This window comes from Pleurodeles waltl, chromosome 4_1 (assembly GCF_031143425.1).
Source record: "Pleurodeles waltl isolate 20211129_DDA chromosome 4_1, aPleWal1.hap1.20221129, whole genome shotgun sequence".
NCBI classification, from domain to species: Eukaryota; Metazoa; Chordata; class Amphibia; order Caudata; family Salamandridae; genus Pleurodeles; species Pleurodeles waltl.
In genome coordinates, this window is record NC_090442.1 from 6,509,630 (window position 1) to 6,522,796 (window position 13,167).

Here is a 13,167-nt window from a genome sequence, read left to right on the forward strand (position 1 = left end):
CCATACAACACAGTAGGATTGAAATAGTCACGAGGAGAGTGAAACATAAGAATAACGCTATCATGGTGTTAATAAATTCTACTCTCTCTCATTTAGTTCTATTTCGAGCACAGCATGTTAAGCTTCTAACTTGCCTTTCAGATTCCCTGGGAAACCATCAACCCTCATACCTGAGCAAAGGCCTGTGATCTGGTTCAGCATCTGCAACGGGGCAGTCAGCGTCTAGTTGTGGTTCCCTGGTCAGAATCTCCCTCTTGCCGCTATTAGGACAAGGAAGTGTTTTTATAACTAACATGTCAGTGTGATCACAAAATGTCCCTACGCAAGAATGCCAAAGACTAAACTCCTACCACGTCTATCGGCAATGTACCAGACTGTATCCTTGACTGAAGCACAGAGTGAACAAGAATGCGTTATTGAGAACTCAAGTGCTGAAGTAGGCTAAACAGTGTGATATAAAAAATAAAACAAGACCGTAGAACTGGTTATTTGAAAAATAACAGTACGAAGCTGAATAAAAAGCATTTAGAGCAAAGTGCACAAAGGCTCTAAGCTGCGAGCAAAGGAATAAAATACATCCAGGGCAAAGTGCACAAAGGCCTAACGCCTGAAGCTAATGCGCAAAGGATACATAAAACTGACCACACTACAGAGGAAGCTGACGTTTTATATCAGAAATGGATTAAGCAGACCTTGCACCTGTCTCCCAGTTAAGACAATTCATCCCTGCAAACGGCCCTCTGCACCAGGTTAAAATGACGCGCTAAGACTAGTTAGACTCAAGTGTAAAACTAGTGAAAAGCATTGGCAAGTAAATTAAGGGCCTGATTTAGAGTTTGGCGGACGGGTTACTCCGTCATAAACGTGATGGATCTCCTGTCCGCAGTATTATATCTTCCACAGGAAATAATGGGATAATAATGCTGCGAACAGGATATCCGTCACGTTTGTGACGAAATAACCCAATCCGAAAAACTCTAAATCAAGCCCTAAGTGTGAATTTTAAAGAGCACAAAAAAGAAACTATTCACTCATTTCTGCTGCTAAAGCAGAGCACTATACTAGAGCATCACTCAATGCGTCTACCACCTCTGCATTAATAAGAGCACAAACAAGAACCATTCACTCATAGAGCACTATACTAGAGCATCACTCAATGCATCTACCACCTCTGAATTAATAAGAGCACAAACAAGAAACTATTCACTCATAGAGCACTATACTAGAGCATCACTCAATGCGTCTACCACCTCTGAATTAATAAGAGCACAAACAAGAAACTATTCACTCACAGAGCACTATACTAGAGCATCACTCAATGCGTCTAGCACCTCTGAATTAATAAGAGCACAAACAAGAAACTATTCACTCATAGAGCACTATACTAGAGCATCACTCAATGCGTCTACCACCTCTGAATTAATAAGAGCACAAACAAGAAACTATTCACTCATAGAGCACTATACTAGAGCATCACTCAATGCGTCTACCACCTCTGCATTAATAAGAGCACAAACAAGAAACTATTCACTCATAGAGCACTATACTAGAGCATCACTCAATGCGTCTACCACCTCTAAACAACTGTTCTCTGTAGTCCAGTCTCCAGCAAAACCATCTTCACCTCCAATACAGTTAAACACTCTCAACAGTTGTGTGACTGTCTCTTACTTTGCTTTGAGGTAAAAGTTGTAAATAGTGTGAGTAGTACCTTCTGGCTGGGAAAAAGTGGTGGCAATTTCACTCAAAAAATGCCAACAGACCCCTCAGTCTCTAGTAATTTTAGACGTATTTCTGTGCTCCATTTTGTGGACTTTGGAAAAATATGTCAACAAGCCTCTTTCCTATTTTCTCGAAGATCATGATTTACTTGATCGAGCGCAGTCTGGCTTTCGTCCAGCTCATGGCACAGAATCTGCCTAGGTTCCTGTGTTAGATGATCTTAGAAGGGCAGCACAAAAGGGTCATTTTTTAGCCTTGGTGGTAGCAGACCTGTCTGCTGCTGTTGATGCAGTAAATCATAACATCTTGATTTCTAGGTTAAGGGAAGTGTTTGAAGTGTGCCTTCGATTAGTTTTCATACTATTTAGATGGCAGAACACAAGCTATACATCTCCCTCCTTTTTTTACCCAAGTTTAGATGAAGTTTCCAAGTTTAGGGCAGTAGGGCAGGGAGTTCCTTGGGGCTCTTCCTTTTATCTTTACTCTGTTTACCACCTATCTGAAACCCTTGGAGAAACTCCTTTGTAGTCATGGAATTAATTTCAAAATCTGCGCCAAAGACATGCCCATTATTTTGTTAGTCGATTCATCTAGCCCTTTGTCCCTTGACTCCTTTCACATTGTTTAAGGTATACCTCCTGCTGGCTTGGAAGGAATTCACTTAAATTAAATTAGTTAAAAACTGAAAGTCTCCACTGCTCCATTGGCAATCTTCCCCTCTCTTTACTGGCTAGCTTTTGGGCTCAACCAACAGTTTCTACACCTGGTGCATCCCAAGTGGTTCATAACCTGGGGGTTTACAAGGATGCAGGTCTGTCCATTTCTATTCAAGTGAACAAACTTTCATCCGTGTGCTTTTTCCTGTTAAGGACACTATGCAAATCCTTTTATTTTTCTTCCCTCCACCCCAAGTGATCCAGTCACTCATTCTGACCCATCTGGATTATTGTAATGCCCTGATGTTAGGTGCCCCTGACTATCTCATAAAACAGATGTGTTGGATTTAGACTGCTGCTGCCGAGCTTGCTCAGTACCGCCTCAGTACTTCTTCTGTAGTGCTGGATACATTGCATTGGCTCTCTGTTCTTAAAGGATCCAGTGCAAGGTACTGGGTGTAGTACACAGAGCTTTACACCTGACTGGTACCTGTTTTCTACAATCAAGATTCTGTTGTTACAGACCTTCCCATCCGTCTCGCTTTACTAATGCCAGACTACTTATTGTGCCCCAAGTGAAGAGGTGCTGATTCAGTGGTCGCTTTTTCTCTATGCAGGCTGCTCCACTGTGGAATTTCTTGCCTGTTCAATGATACCAAATCAACAATCTGCTGATGAATAGGAGATTACTGAAAACCTAGCTTTACATGCAATAACAAATTCTGTTCACCCTATGGGGTCCTTACCACTAAGATAATCCTATGGTTTGTAAGGTGATTGGAACCCAGAACTGTACAGCCGATTACCCCGGATCCCCATCACAATTGAAATATTCAAACTACTCAGTGCTTGCAGATATGTGTGGCCGTAACATCAGAGTGGGGATACGGTTGGAGGGACAGCCTTACGAGACAGAGCCTGCCACACATTGAGGTGGATTGGTGAGCGGGGTGAGAGTGACCCTGTTGGATGTACGACTGTGGTTTCCCTGCCTGGGGTTTCCTACTTGTGCCACGACCGCCTGGGGCCCAGGGGCTGCGACTGCTGGCCGCCAATAAATGGTGGCACCCAATACCACCAATCACAACATAGTTGCACAGCGTGTAGAAACTGATTGTGGATCTATATGACCTGAAGCAGCGCCTACTGGCGCTGGACGTTGGATCCTTACTGCCCTAGCAGGAAGCTAAGCAGAGCGAAGAACTGCCGCAGTCAGCAGTGCCACGGCACGGAATGAAGCAGGAAATGCACTGCATTATCTGAGAACTCCTCATCACAGTGAGCTGTGGTACTGCGAGGGGGGCTCCTGTGGCTGCTGGGCACTGGGTAGGACACCAGCAACTGGGGGAGTGCCCCATGTAGGGCTGAGGAGCTGAAGTGACCACTGTACCACGAAAACCAGGTCAAAGGCTAGTGGGCCTCACATATGCTGCTGTACTACTACTTACCGGGATGGCCGAAGAGCCTACAGGAGGGGGGTGGGGGGCCAAACTCAATGAGGATGTGCTATGGTAGAGTGGCTTTGAGCCTATGCTGGCCCATGAGAAGAGCAGAGGTGTGAGGCCTTAGGTGAGGGGACACAACTGAGTTGTGTGCTGATCATTAAGTGCAAGGAGACGAGGGATGCCAAAAGAGAAACTGAGCTTGTCTGCAATTTGTCTAGTTTCTGCACAGCAAATACTGTCCTATTGATTCTATCTCATAGACTCACACTGACAAGCCTACCATGGTGAAAGACAAAGGGTCGAAGAAGGTACAGTCCATTACAATAGTGCAATACACAGTCCCCTGACTGGTCCCCCAGGAAAAGGTGTCACAGGAAGATATGGTGCAGGAGGCTGCGACCATCCACAGGGCACCCCTGAAATACTAGCAGCAGTCCAGGGCTCCAGGCAGGTGCTGGAAACCAAAATGGACTCATTGTCCATGGACATGAATCATCTTCACCTGGACCTGCGCAAGGTGGCTGGAAGGGTGACCACTACTGAAGAGGACGTAGCGGCTCTTAAGATGGAAATCAGGGACCTCAAAGCCATGGTGGCCGTGCTCAAGTGTAATGTGACACAAGTAGAAGAGCTTGTGGAAGATGCTGAGGGGCACTTTGTTTTCTCAGATAGGGTGGAAGGCCCCTCTGCAGAACTTTTTCTTGAAGATTGGATAACTAACGCACTCACACCTAAGTGCTTTTCAAAATTATTTTCCATAGAAAGGGCCAACAGAGCACTGATGGCGAGACTGCACCTAGGGGCACGCCTAGAGTGCTGATAGCCAGCACGTTTAACTACAGAGATCACAACATATTCCCACAACATATGCGTATCGCCTGTTGTCGATGTACAATGAGGCACTGGAGAGGTGGTGCTCCCAGATTCCATGACAGAGGAACTCATTGCCCTAATACCAAGGCAGGAGAACAACCCTCTAGAGGCAGGTTCCTATCAGACTCTTTCCATGCTAAATGTGGACCTGAAAATATTTAGTCATGTCCTGGCAGCTAGGTGACTTCCACATCTCCCCCAGTTGGTCCACATGGACCGATCAGGCTTTATAGCGCCCCCTAATACGCTGTGAAGCCTTCGCCGCATGACTCATGTCATGCATGCCCCAATACTAGCAGAGGACCAGTTCACTCCGACCTTTTTGGGCATACAGCAAGCTTTTGACTTGGTGAGATGGGAATATGTCTGTCATTACGATTAAATTGGCCCTGATGGGGAACATTTCTCTCATTAAAATGGTGATACTACCCCGTTGTTTGTATGTACTACAGGGCGCTACGTACAAAATACCGAGAGCTGTGATCTGTGAGCTTAACCACTTGTTGGTGGAGCGCCTGTGGGCTGGTCCCAGATCTGGAACTTTATTACTTAGCAGCACATCTGCAGCATGCTGTCTATTGCCTAGATGGGGAACATAATTTGGAAAGTGCCTTATTGGAATACACTCTTGAAGGCACCAACTGGGGGTGTCCTTGGTGCATGGAGGAGTCATGCCTGATGTATTCCCGCATGAGCAAGTTGTGGGAGAGAGTGGTGCAGTGGGTAATAGGTAGAGTGCCATATGCCCCAGAACTAGACATATGGTTAGTGTGCCATTTTGTACACATATCCCGAGCAATGGCAAATGAACGATGGCAGGAGGGAGGTTGCATTATGCTGTCAGATTTATATCTGGCTTGGCGATTTCTGACCCTGAGTGATGCAATGGAGACATTTGATCTAGGGAGGAGACAATTCCTCCAATGTGCCAAAATAGCAACCACGGCTCGGCAGTTGTGGCTGTCATTCCCCGAGGCCCCTGAGCCTACCCAAACTTTGGTGACACTCCTTTCTATGACGGGAGGTCGTACATTCATTACACATATTTACTGCATGCTCCGCGCTTCTAGGCGCTTAGCTCCACTCCATGTGGAGGAAATCTGGCAGTGCAATAGCCTAAAGACTGGTATAAGATACATGCTGCAGGATGCAGGGTCTCTGTTAGCGCACAATTTAAATGGATTCAATTTAATATAGTGCACATGACATATCTCTCTACTAAAAGGCTACTCACAATCTACCCCTCCAGACCACCGGATTGTCCTAGATGGGGACCTAACTTAGCTGATTTTCTGCACATGGTGTGGCGGTGCCCGGTTATCATGCTATACTGGATGGGGGTATTACGCCGCCTTCGAGGGGTGATGGGATGGGAAGTGTCACATATGATTAAACTGTGGGTGCTGGGCCTCCTCCCTGATAACCCAAAGAATAAATGTAGCTGCCGCTTTACAATGTTGGGGTTACTGGTGGCTGAAAGGCGCATCGGGATCAGCTGGATCAGTCCTAGACCTCCCAGACAAGAGGACTGGTGCAAGGATTCACTTGAATGGTCAGGGGCGGAGGAGGCACATATGCAGAAAGCCCGCAGAGACAACAGGGTTATAGATGCTTGCTCTCCTGGGGTGTTATGACACAAGCAGTGCTGGAGTCTCCTGCAGAGAGTCATCAGAGGGGACGTTACAAGAGGAAGCAGCAGTAGCCAGGATGTGCGAGTAGCTCCATGACGCAGTCTGAGGGACATACAGGGCCCAAGAGGTCTTCTCACGAACTGCACTGAGGATCGTGAATGTAGCTTTAATTGTGGTTATTAGGCAAATGGAAGCAGGGTGGGAGGAGAAGGGAGAGGTAGGGGGTTATTGGGAATGCTAATGGTCATTGTACCCTATCTCTTTATTTCAGTTGGTAAACACAGAAATGCCAAAGTTAAAATTAATAAAGATGATGTAATTTAAAATTCTACTTAAGAATCCTGTCCGGGCTTTGCAGAGTGGTAAAACATGAACAGATGGCCAGTATTTTCCCCTAGGAATGGCTGCAACCCCAGAATTCAACAAAGCAGCTAACAAAAAGACTGTCAAAGTTTCATTTGAAACAAAAATTTGGAGTGTTGTTGGAGGAGACCCATCTGTATTAATTATGAAGAATACCCCACAGAACAGGAACATTTTAAAAAGATGTTCAGTTTAATTGCACCCATTACCTACCTTTTTATATATTTAATGAAATACAAAGCTGTCACTTCCGGTAATGACCTATATACTAGATACACTTCAGTCCTCTGCACCAAAATACAAATAGTTCTGGTGGAGTCTGGAAGACGCAGGGTTCTTTTTGACCCCAAGACAAACACAAATTGAGTGTAGAACATTCATGTCTGTGACATTCAAACAACCCACATCCTGGATCCCAGCATAATGTATGCAAAGGGGGCGTTCCCACGTTAGGGGAGGGCGAACAAAATGGTGTAAGGAAATCTAACAGATTTCCATGCGTCATTTTGTACGGCACTTATAACACATACTCAGAGCAGGCATTAAAAGGGGGCTTCCATTATTTATAATGGGACCCTATGTACTTGTATGTAATATTTTGGTGCTACTCCTGGAGAGTACATCAATAGCGTCATGAAAAATGATGCTATTGCCCCCTACCTTGCGCCATGGTGCGCCCTATTTTAAATACAGCACACACATGGAGGCAGTAGGGGGGCGCTAAAGGGCACCACTTTTCTTAAATATGCCCCTAAGTGTGCTGAATAATTACTGTACTCAGATGAAAATAGTTACTATTATTTTAGCTGTAAGGTGCTTCTCTGCACACAGTAAAAATCTGAAGCAAAGACACTTGTGAAGCTCCAGTTTCATGCCCCCCGCCGCCGCCCATCATTTCTAAGATCCAGCTGGTGTGAGTAAGATTTCAGCAGGACCGCAACATGTGTGAGTGTCACTCTTGATGAGTGAGACATTAGGGCTCTTTGTTTGTGCACGTCAAATCTGATGTCATGCGGAGGCACCACAGGCAGCTTTTCACGAGAGTGCTAAGTGCCTTATGATATAGCAGCTAAGGTTACCTCCTGGCTGGTCTTTTACAGTCACGACCAGTATTTAATGTCCCGGCCAGTACGAAAAGTATAAAAACAAACTACAGCCAGTATTTTTCCTCTTATCGGTGCACACTTATAATAACAAATATAAACACTATAACATGTGTTCTAACGCTGCCTTAATGACCCGTTACTGATAGTTAAAGTAGACGAAGACAGCAAAGTCATGGTGAAAATAGATACAATTTTATACAAAGCCCTATTTAAGTATCATGTCCATGCCTTTGCAAAATCTTAAAACACGAACAAATGGCAATTTTTTTTTCTTTGGAAAAGTTGGCAACCCTAATAGAAGTCTGTGTGAATGAGCGTCATATTTTTGAGTGGTAAAATACCCTCTTCATCTTTCAGACCAAGCACCACTAACTCATTTTCATAATAACACCCTCTATGTGAGAAATCTCTGTGTGAGTCAAACCATATTGGTTTGTCTTATGAATATATTGCCACTACAATATATTTCTTTATTTGTTTTCTAAATTAGCCTCTGTTGAAAGGAAGTGGTCAACAAAACTTGCATGGCAACAGACCCAATTTAGGCTGGGGACTCCTGGTTTTTAAAGATAAAGCCGACTTTACTTTACCTGTCTCTCGCCTAAAATTCCCTCTGGCTCAAAAAAAGGTAAATAGGTAAAATATGTTCCCCCAGTTCTGTTTTTTAAATCTCCCACTTTCATTTATTAAAATGTTAACCTGGGTCACGTATGACAAAGCATACAGGCCAGCAATCTGAAAAGAGGGAGATTTAAAAACAAAATCAGGATGAATTAATATTACCCATTAACATACATAAAAGCTGGAGGCAGCTAAAATAATTCACTTTTCGGCTTAAAAAATCCTTTCTCACCTGAATTGGGTCAAGTGATATGAGAAAGCAGCCAATAAGAGACATAAAGTCTGCGGTTGCAAAGCCTGGCAAACAGAAGCCTCTGGTTTAATATTTTAAGGCGCAAATAATGGCCTTAACCCCAAACTCAGTTTGACCCAAAGGGGCATATTTATACGTTTTGACGCAAAACTGCGCTAACGCAGTTTTGCGTAAAAAAAATGTGCGCCGTCTAACGCCATTTGGAAGCGCCATGCGGGCGTCAAATTTATACTTTGACGAACGGCGGCGCAACCAACAGGTGGGAGTCATTATTTCGTGACACACACAGCGTCGGTCTGTCGTAAAGGAAACCAACGTAAATGCGACGCACATCACTGTGGGTCGATTTACGACAGCGCAATCGTGAAAACGCCGTTTTTTTTCACGCTATTGCGTTACATTTTTGCGCGAAAACTGCCCTTTCAGGAGAGGAGACCCAAAATGGATCCTAGATGCCCCAAGAGACCCCAGGAGGATGAGAGCAGACCAGGAACCAGCCAGGAGGAAGCATACAGGAACCAGGACATTTAAAAATAAAAAAAGAAAGTGTCGCTTCAGTGCAGAGGAGCAGGAAATCCTGGTGAAAGAGGTGAAGGAACACCAGCACCAACTTTTCATCTCCTCTAAATTGCCACTCAGTAGGAGAGAGGCCATCTGGAAACAAATTGTGGACAAGATTAACAGTGTGGCTGAAGAACGCCGGACAGTCACCGAGTGTAAGACACGCTGGCATGACTGCAAACGTAGGACCAAAGAGAAAATGGCCAGGAACAGGAAGGCAGCAATGCAGACTGGAGGGGGGAGTCCAGCACAACAGGAGGCCCTGGACCACATGGAGGCGATGGTCGTAGCCGTCATCCCGGAGGAGATCGTCACAGGGATTCAAGGACTGGACAGCGCAGACTACCACGACACTACGCACATGCAGGGTAAGTCGCATGGGGAATTCAAATGCAATAATGGGGACTGTAAGCATGGGGGGGGATACCTACTACACAATGCATGTAACTTAGCACATATATGAAGTGGCATGGGGAAAGGGGCACGGCAGGGGGGCATGCCCAGTACTGACCGAAGCTGGGGCACGACAAAATACAGCAACAACAACAGTCCCATGGGGACATCCTGTAATTACAACAAGAGAGCCAAGGGAAAGCAGTGACAGGTGGGAAGGCCACTACCTCAAATCCACATCCAGGCACTTGTCTTGCAAAATCTATTCCCTATCAACTAGGTCCCTACCTGTAATGCAGTAGCAAATACAACAACTGCAACTTAACTGCCACCACAGTTGACAATAACACCTCTCATCTCTGTGCAGCTATAGTACCAAATGGCAGGAACCCCACCCTGGAACATACATACCTAAATTAGGGGGTGAGGATGACATCTGCAACTACTCCTAGAAATAAGACAAAGGTACCAGTACACTCAAATGCCGAATGTCCATAACTGAAACATACATAAGCCTAAGTAAACAGCAATAGGAGCCACACAGCACTAACGACACACACATGCTGCATACGTCAGGGTCCCTCACGTGCCTGCCTAACAAGGCTACATCACTAATGTCATACTGCTCAGACAACAACATTGAGGAGGGGACACAGGCAACTGGTCACTGAAACACATCTGCACAGTCTTACAAAAAAATAGGACATTCATACGATAAACAGGCCAATCCAGTAAGACACACATGATACCCCATCATATACAAACATCAACAATGTTTACATCCATACCACATCCTAACATTGACATGCATAGGTAATGCCACGTAACATGTACAGATCATGCAATGTGAATAAAAAGTGTATGGGGCAGGGCCTGAGAGGCAAGTGTGCTGGCAGGGCAGTCACAACACCCACAGTCAGTCAAAGTGTAGTGTGGCAAGTGAAACGTATACTTTGCGCATTAGCCTCAGGCGGAAGGCCTTTGTGCATCTTACCCTGAATGTACTTATACTCATTTGCTCACATCTAAGTGCCTCAGAGCACTTTGCACTAAATGATTCTCATTGCCCTTCCTATCAGTTAATGTAGCAAATAGTCAGTCCTAAGGTGTTGTCAGTTAGTCAAATCACCCTGTTTTGCCTACTTCTGCACTGGAGTTTGCCAGAACATATTCACTCTGTGCCCCAGTCAAGGATACCGTCTGGTACGTTGCTGATAGATGTGGTAGGGGTTAAGGTTTGGCATTCCTGCGTAGGGAAACTTTGTCATCACCATGACATATGTCTTTTAAATTCACTTCCTCGTCCCAAGACACGCATGGGGGAGTTTCCAAACAGAACATCACAACTAGATGCTGCCTGCCTTGCTGCTGATGCACAACCAGATCCCAGCCCATTCCTCTGATATGAGGGATGATGTCTCCCCTGTGATTCAGACAGGCAAGCTCCAAACTTAACATGCTGTGCTATACATAGAACAAGCAGAGGGAGAGTAGAAACTTTTAGGCACCATGATAGCTGTGTACTAATGTATTACTCTCCTGCGGACTATTTAAATTCTAACAGTGTGTATTGTTTGGGTTATTGGGGCTCACACCTAAATTCCTACAAGTCAGTTGTACAATGAAACTTCATATCAAACAAATACTGTCTTTGTCATTTGTGTATGGGAACATACCGGAAAAGATAGAATTGTGTAGGACCTGAGTGACCACCACTTCCCTGAGAAGTTCCAAAGATGTCATGCGCTCGGATGTCTAAACATTCCTTTGATGTGGGAGACCAGAGGCACTGCTAGTCTGTCTGAGCTAAATTGAATATCTGGGTGACAGAGTTATTTACAAGTGGGTCAAACTTAGTCCCCCACACCATTAGCTATCCTGTTGCCTAGAAAGCCAAGAATCACATGTAGGATAATGAGAGCCCACCCAACAAAATGTCCCTCCATAACAATAGTGAAACACCGAGTGAGGAGTAGGACAAAAAAACGCCTATTCCTAAATAATTACAAAGCAACACCTAGAGGCGACCTGGCAGACATGTCTGAAAGATCCATATCATACATGTGACACACAGGTGGGCCATAGGCCTACAACAATGCCCTATGATGGACAGCAGATACCAAGACAAACACAGAGTACAAAGTTAAGGCATCCAAAGGCTTGTATCTTAGTGCAAAATTGTCACAACACAGACACACTAATTGTACCCTGTTTCATTGCAGAGGAACACGGATCTCCTGCTGATATGCCTGTCCATGAGTTCCCTGATGACATGGATGATGAGACCATCAACCTCCCACAAGAGACCATTGACATGGTCCTTGAAAGCCTCCAAACCCCACCTTCAGTCACAAGGAGGAGCACAGAAGAAGCAGCCACCACAGTAGAACCACCCGCCACCCCAATTGTAAGACCTGCCAGCTCCAACACAGCTGAGGACTCTGACGACACTGGCACCAGCTGCGAAAGAACTGTCGTTGGGGTCCAGCGGGAGCTGGCCAAGGAGGTGCGGGTGGGGATGCAAACTATGGCAGCCAGCCTTGAGGGGGTGCGTTCGTGCATGTTGTCAACTGCTGCTCAGGCAGCTGCAATGCAAGCCAGAACATCGCTCTTGGAGGAACTTTTAAAAACACAGAAGGAAATCTGCACAGCTGTCATCCAGTTGACACAACAACTCCAACTGCAAGCCAGTCAACGTGTGCACGAATGCAACATAGAACCCCTCAGGGCCGACCTGGCTGCCTACCATCGGGATGTGGCTGCCATTCTGAAAAACCAGCAGGCCCTCCTTGCTGCAGTACTGCCCTTCATTACTCGACAGGGATCAGCCCCCGGGATGTCTGCCTCCATGTCTTCTAACACTGAGGTGTGTGTTGCCCCTTCACAACCAACAACAACAAGGATACACCAGGCAACACACACATCAGAAGAAGAAGACATGGAACAGATAACATTCACACGCAAGAGTACCCGGAAGCCCTAGTCCCTGCACCATGGCCTACTCTGACCAAGGTCCTACGTTTTGACACATGCCAGTCTCACTACAACTACCCTCAATGACTGTTCGGCAATCCACTGTATGACTTGTCCCCATTGGCAGTGAATGTTTCTCTCCTACCATTTGGCAATTCATGTTCCTCTGCACCGTCTGTGACATCACCCCAGCATGTCAGGAGCATCATCCACACCCCGTCTGTAGGATCACCATGTAAGAATGCACCAGAACGGACTCAGCTAACATTGTGAATGGATATTTTGCACTACACCACCTAAAAATAAATATCACTTGCACACCTATTGTGTCTCTGTGTCATTTCACACTTCAACTGTGCAGTACATAACTCCAAAGTGGCTGTGTGGCAACCATGTCGATTCTCTATACTACTGTCCTGATTTCATGTATACTGAAACATCTGTGCAGTGGCCAGGATTGCATCATAGCTTTACTATACTGAGGAAAATAACTGATGAAGGGACTAAGCACACACAATCATGCTGTGTTGGACAGAATGATGCACCATCTATAGCTATTCTAGACAACTA

At 45.5% G+C, this 13,167-nt stretch overlaps 1 protein-coding gene across 1 annotated transcript in view; it reads left to right on the forward strand.

Annotated features, from left to right (window-relative positions):
* Nucleotides 1-4,289: 4,289 nt before the first annotated feature.
* The window catches only part of LOC138288398 (zinc finger protein 883-like), a 31,408-nt gene continuing 22,530 nt past the window's right edge, over nt 4,290-13,167 (forward strand). Inside the window, exon 1 of the mRNA XM_069229959.1 lies at nt 4,290-4,431. Coding sequence (XP_069086060.1) covers nt 4,290-4,431 — 142 coding nt within the window. The remainder of the gene's footprint in view (nt 4,432-13,167) is intronic.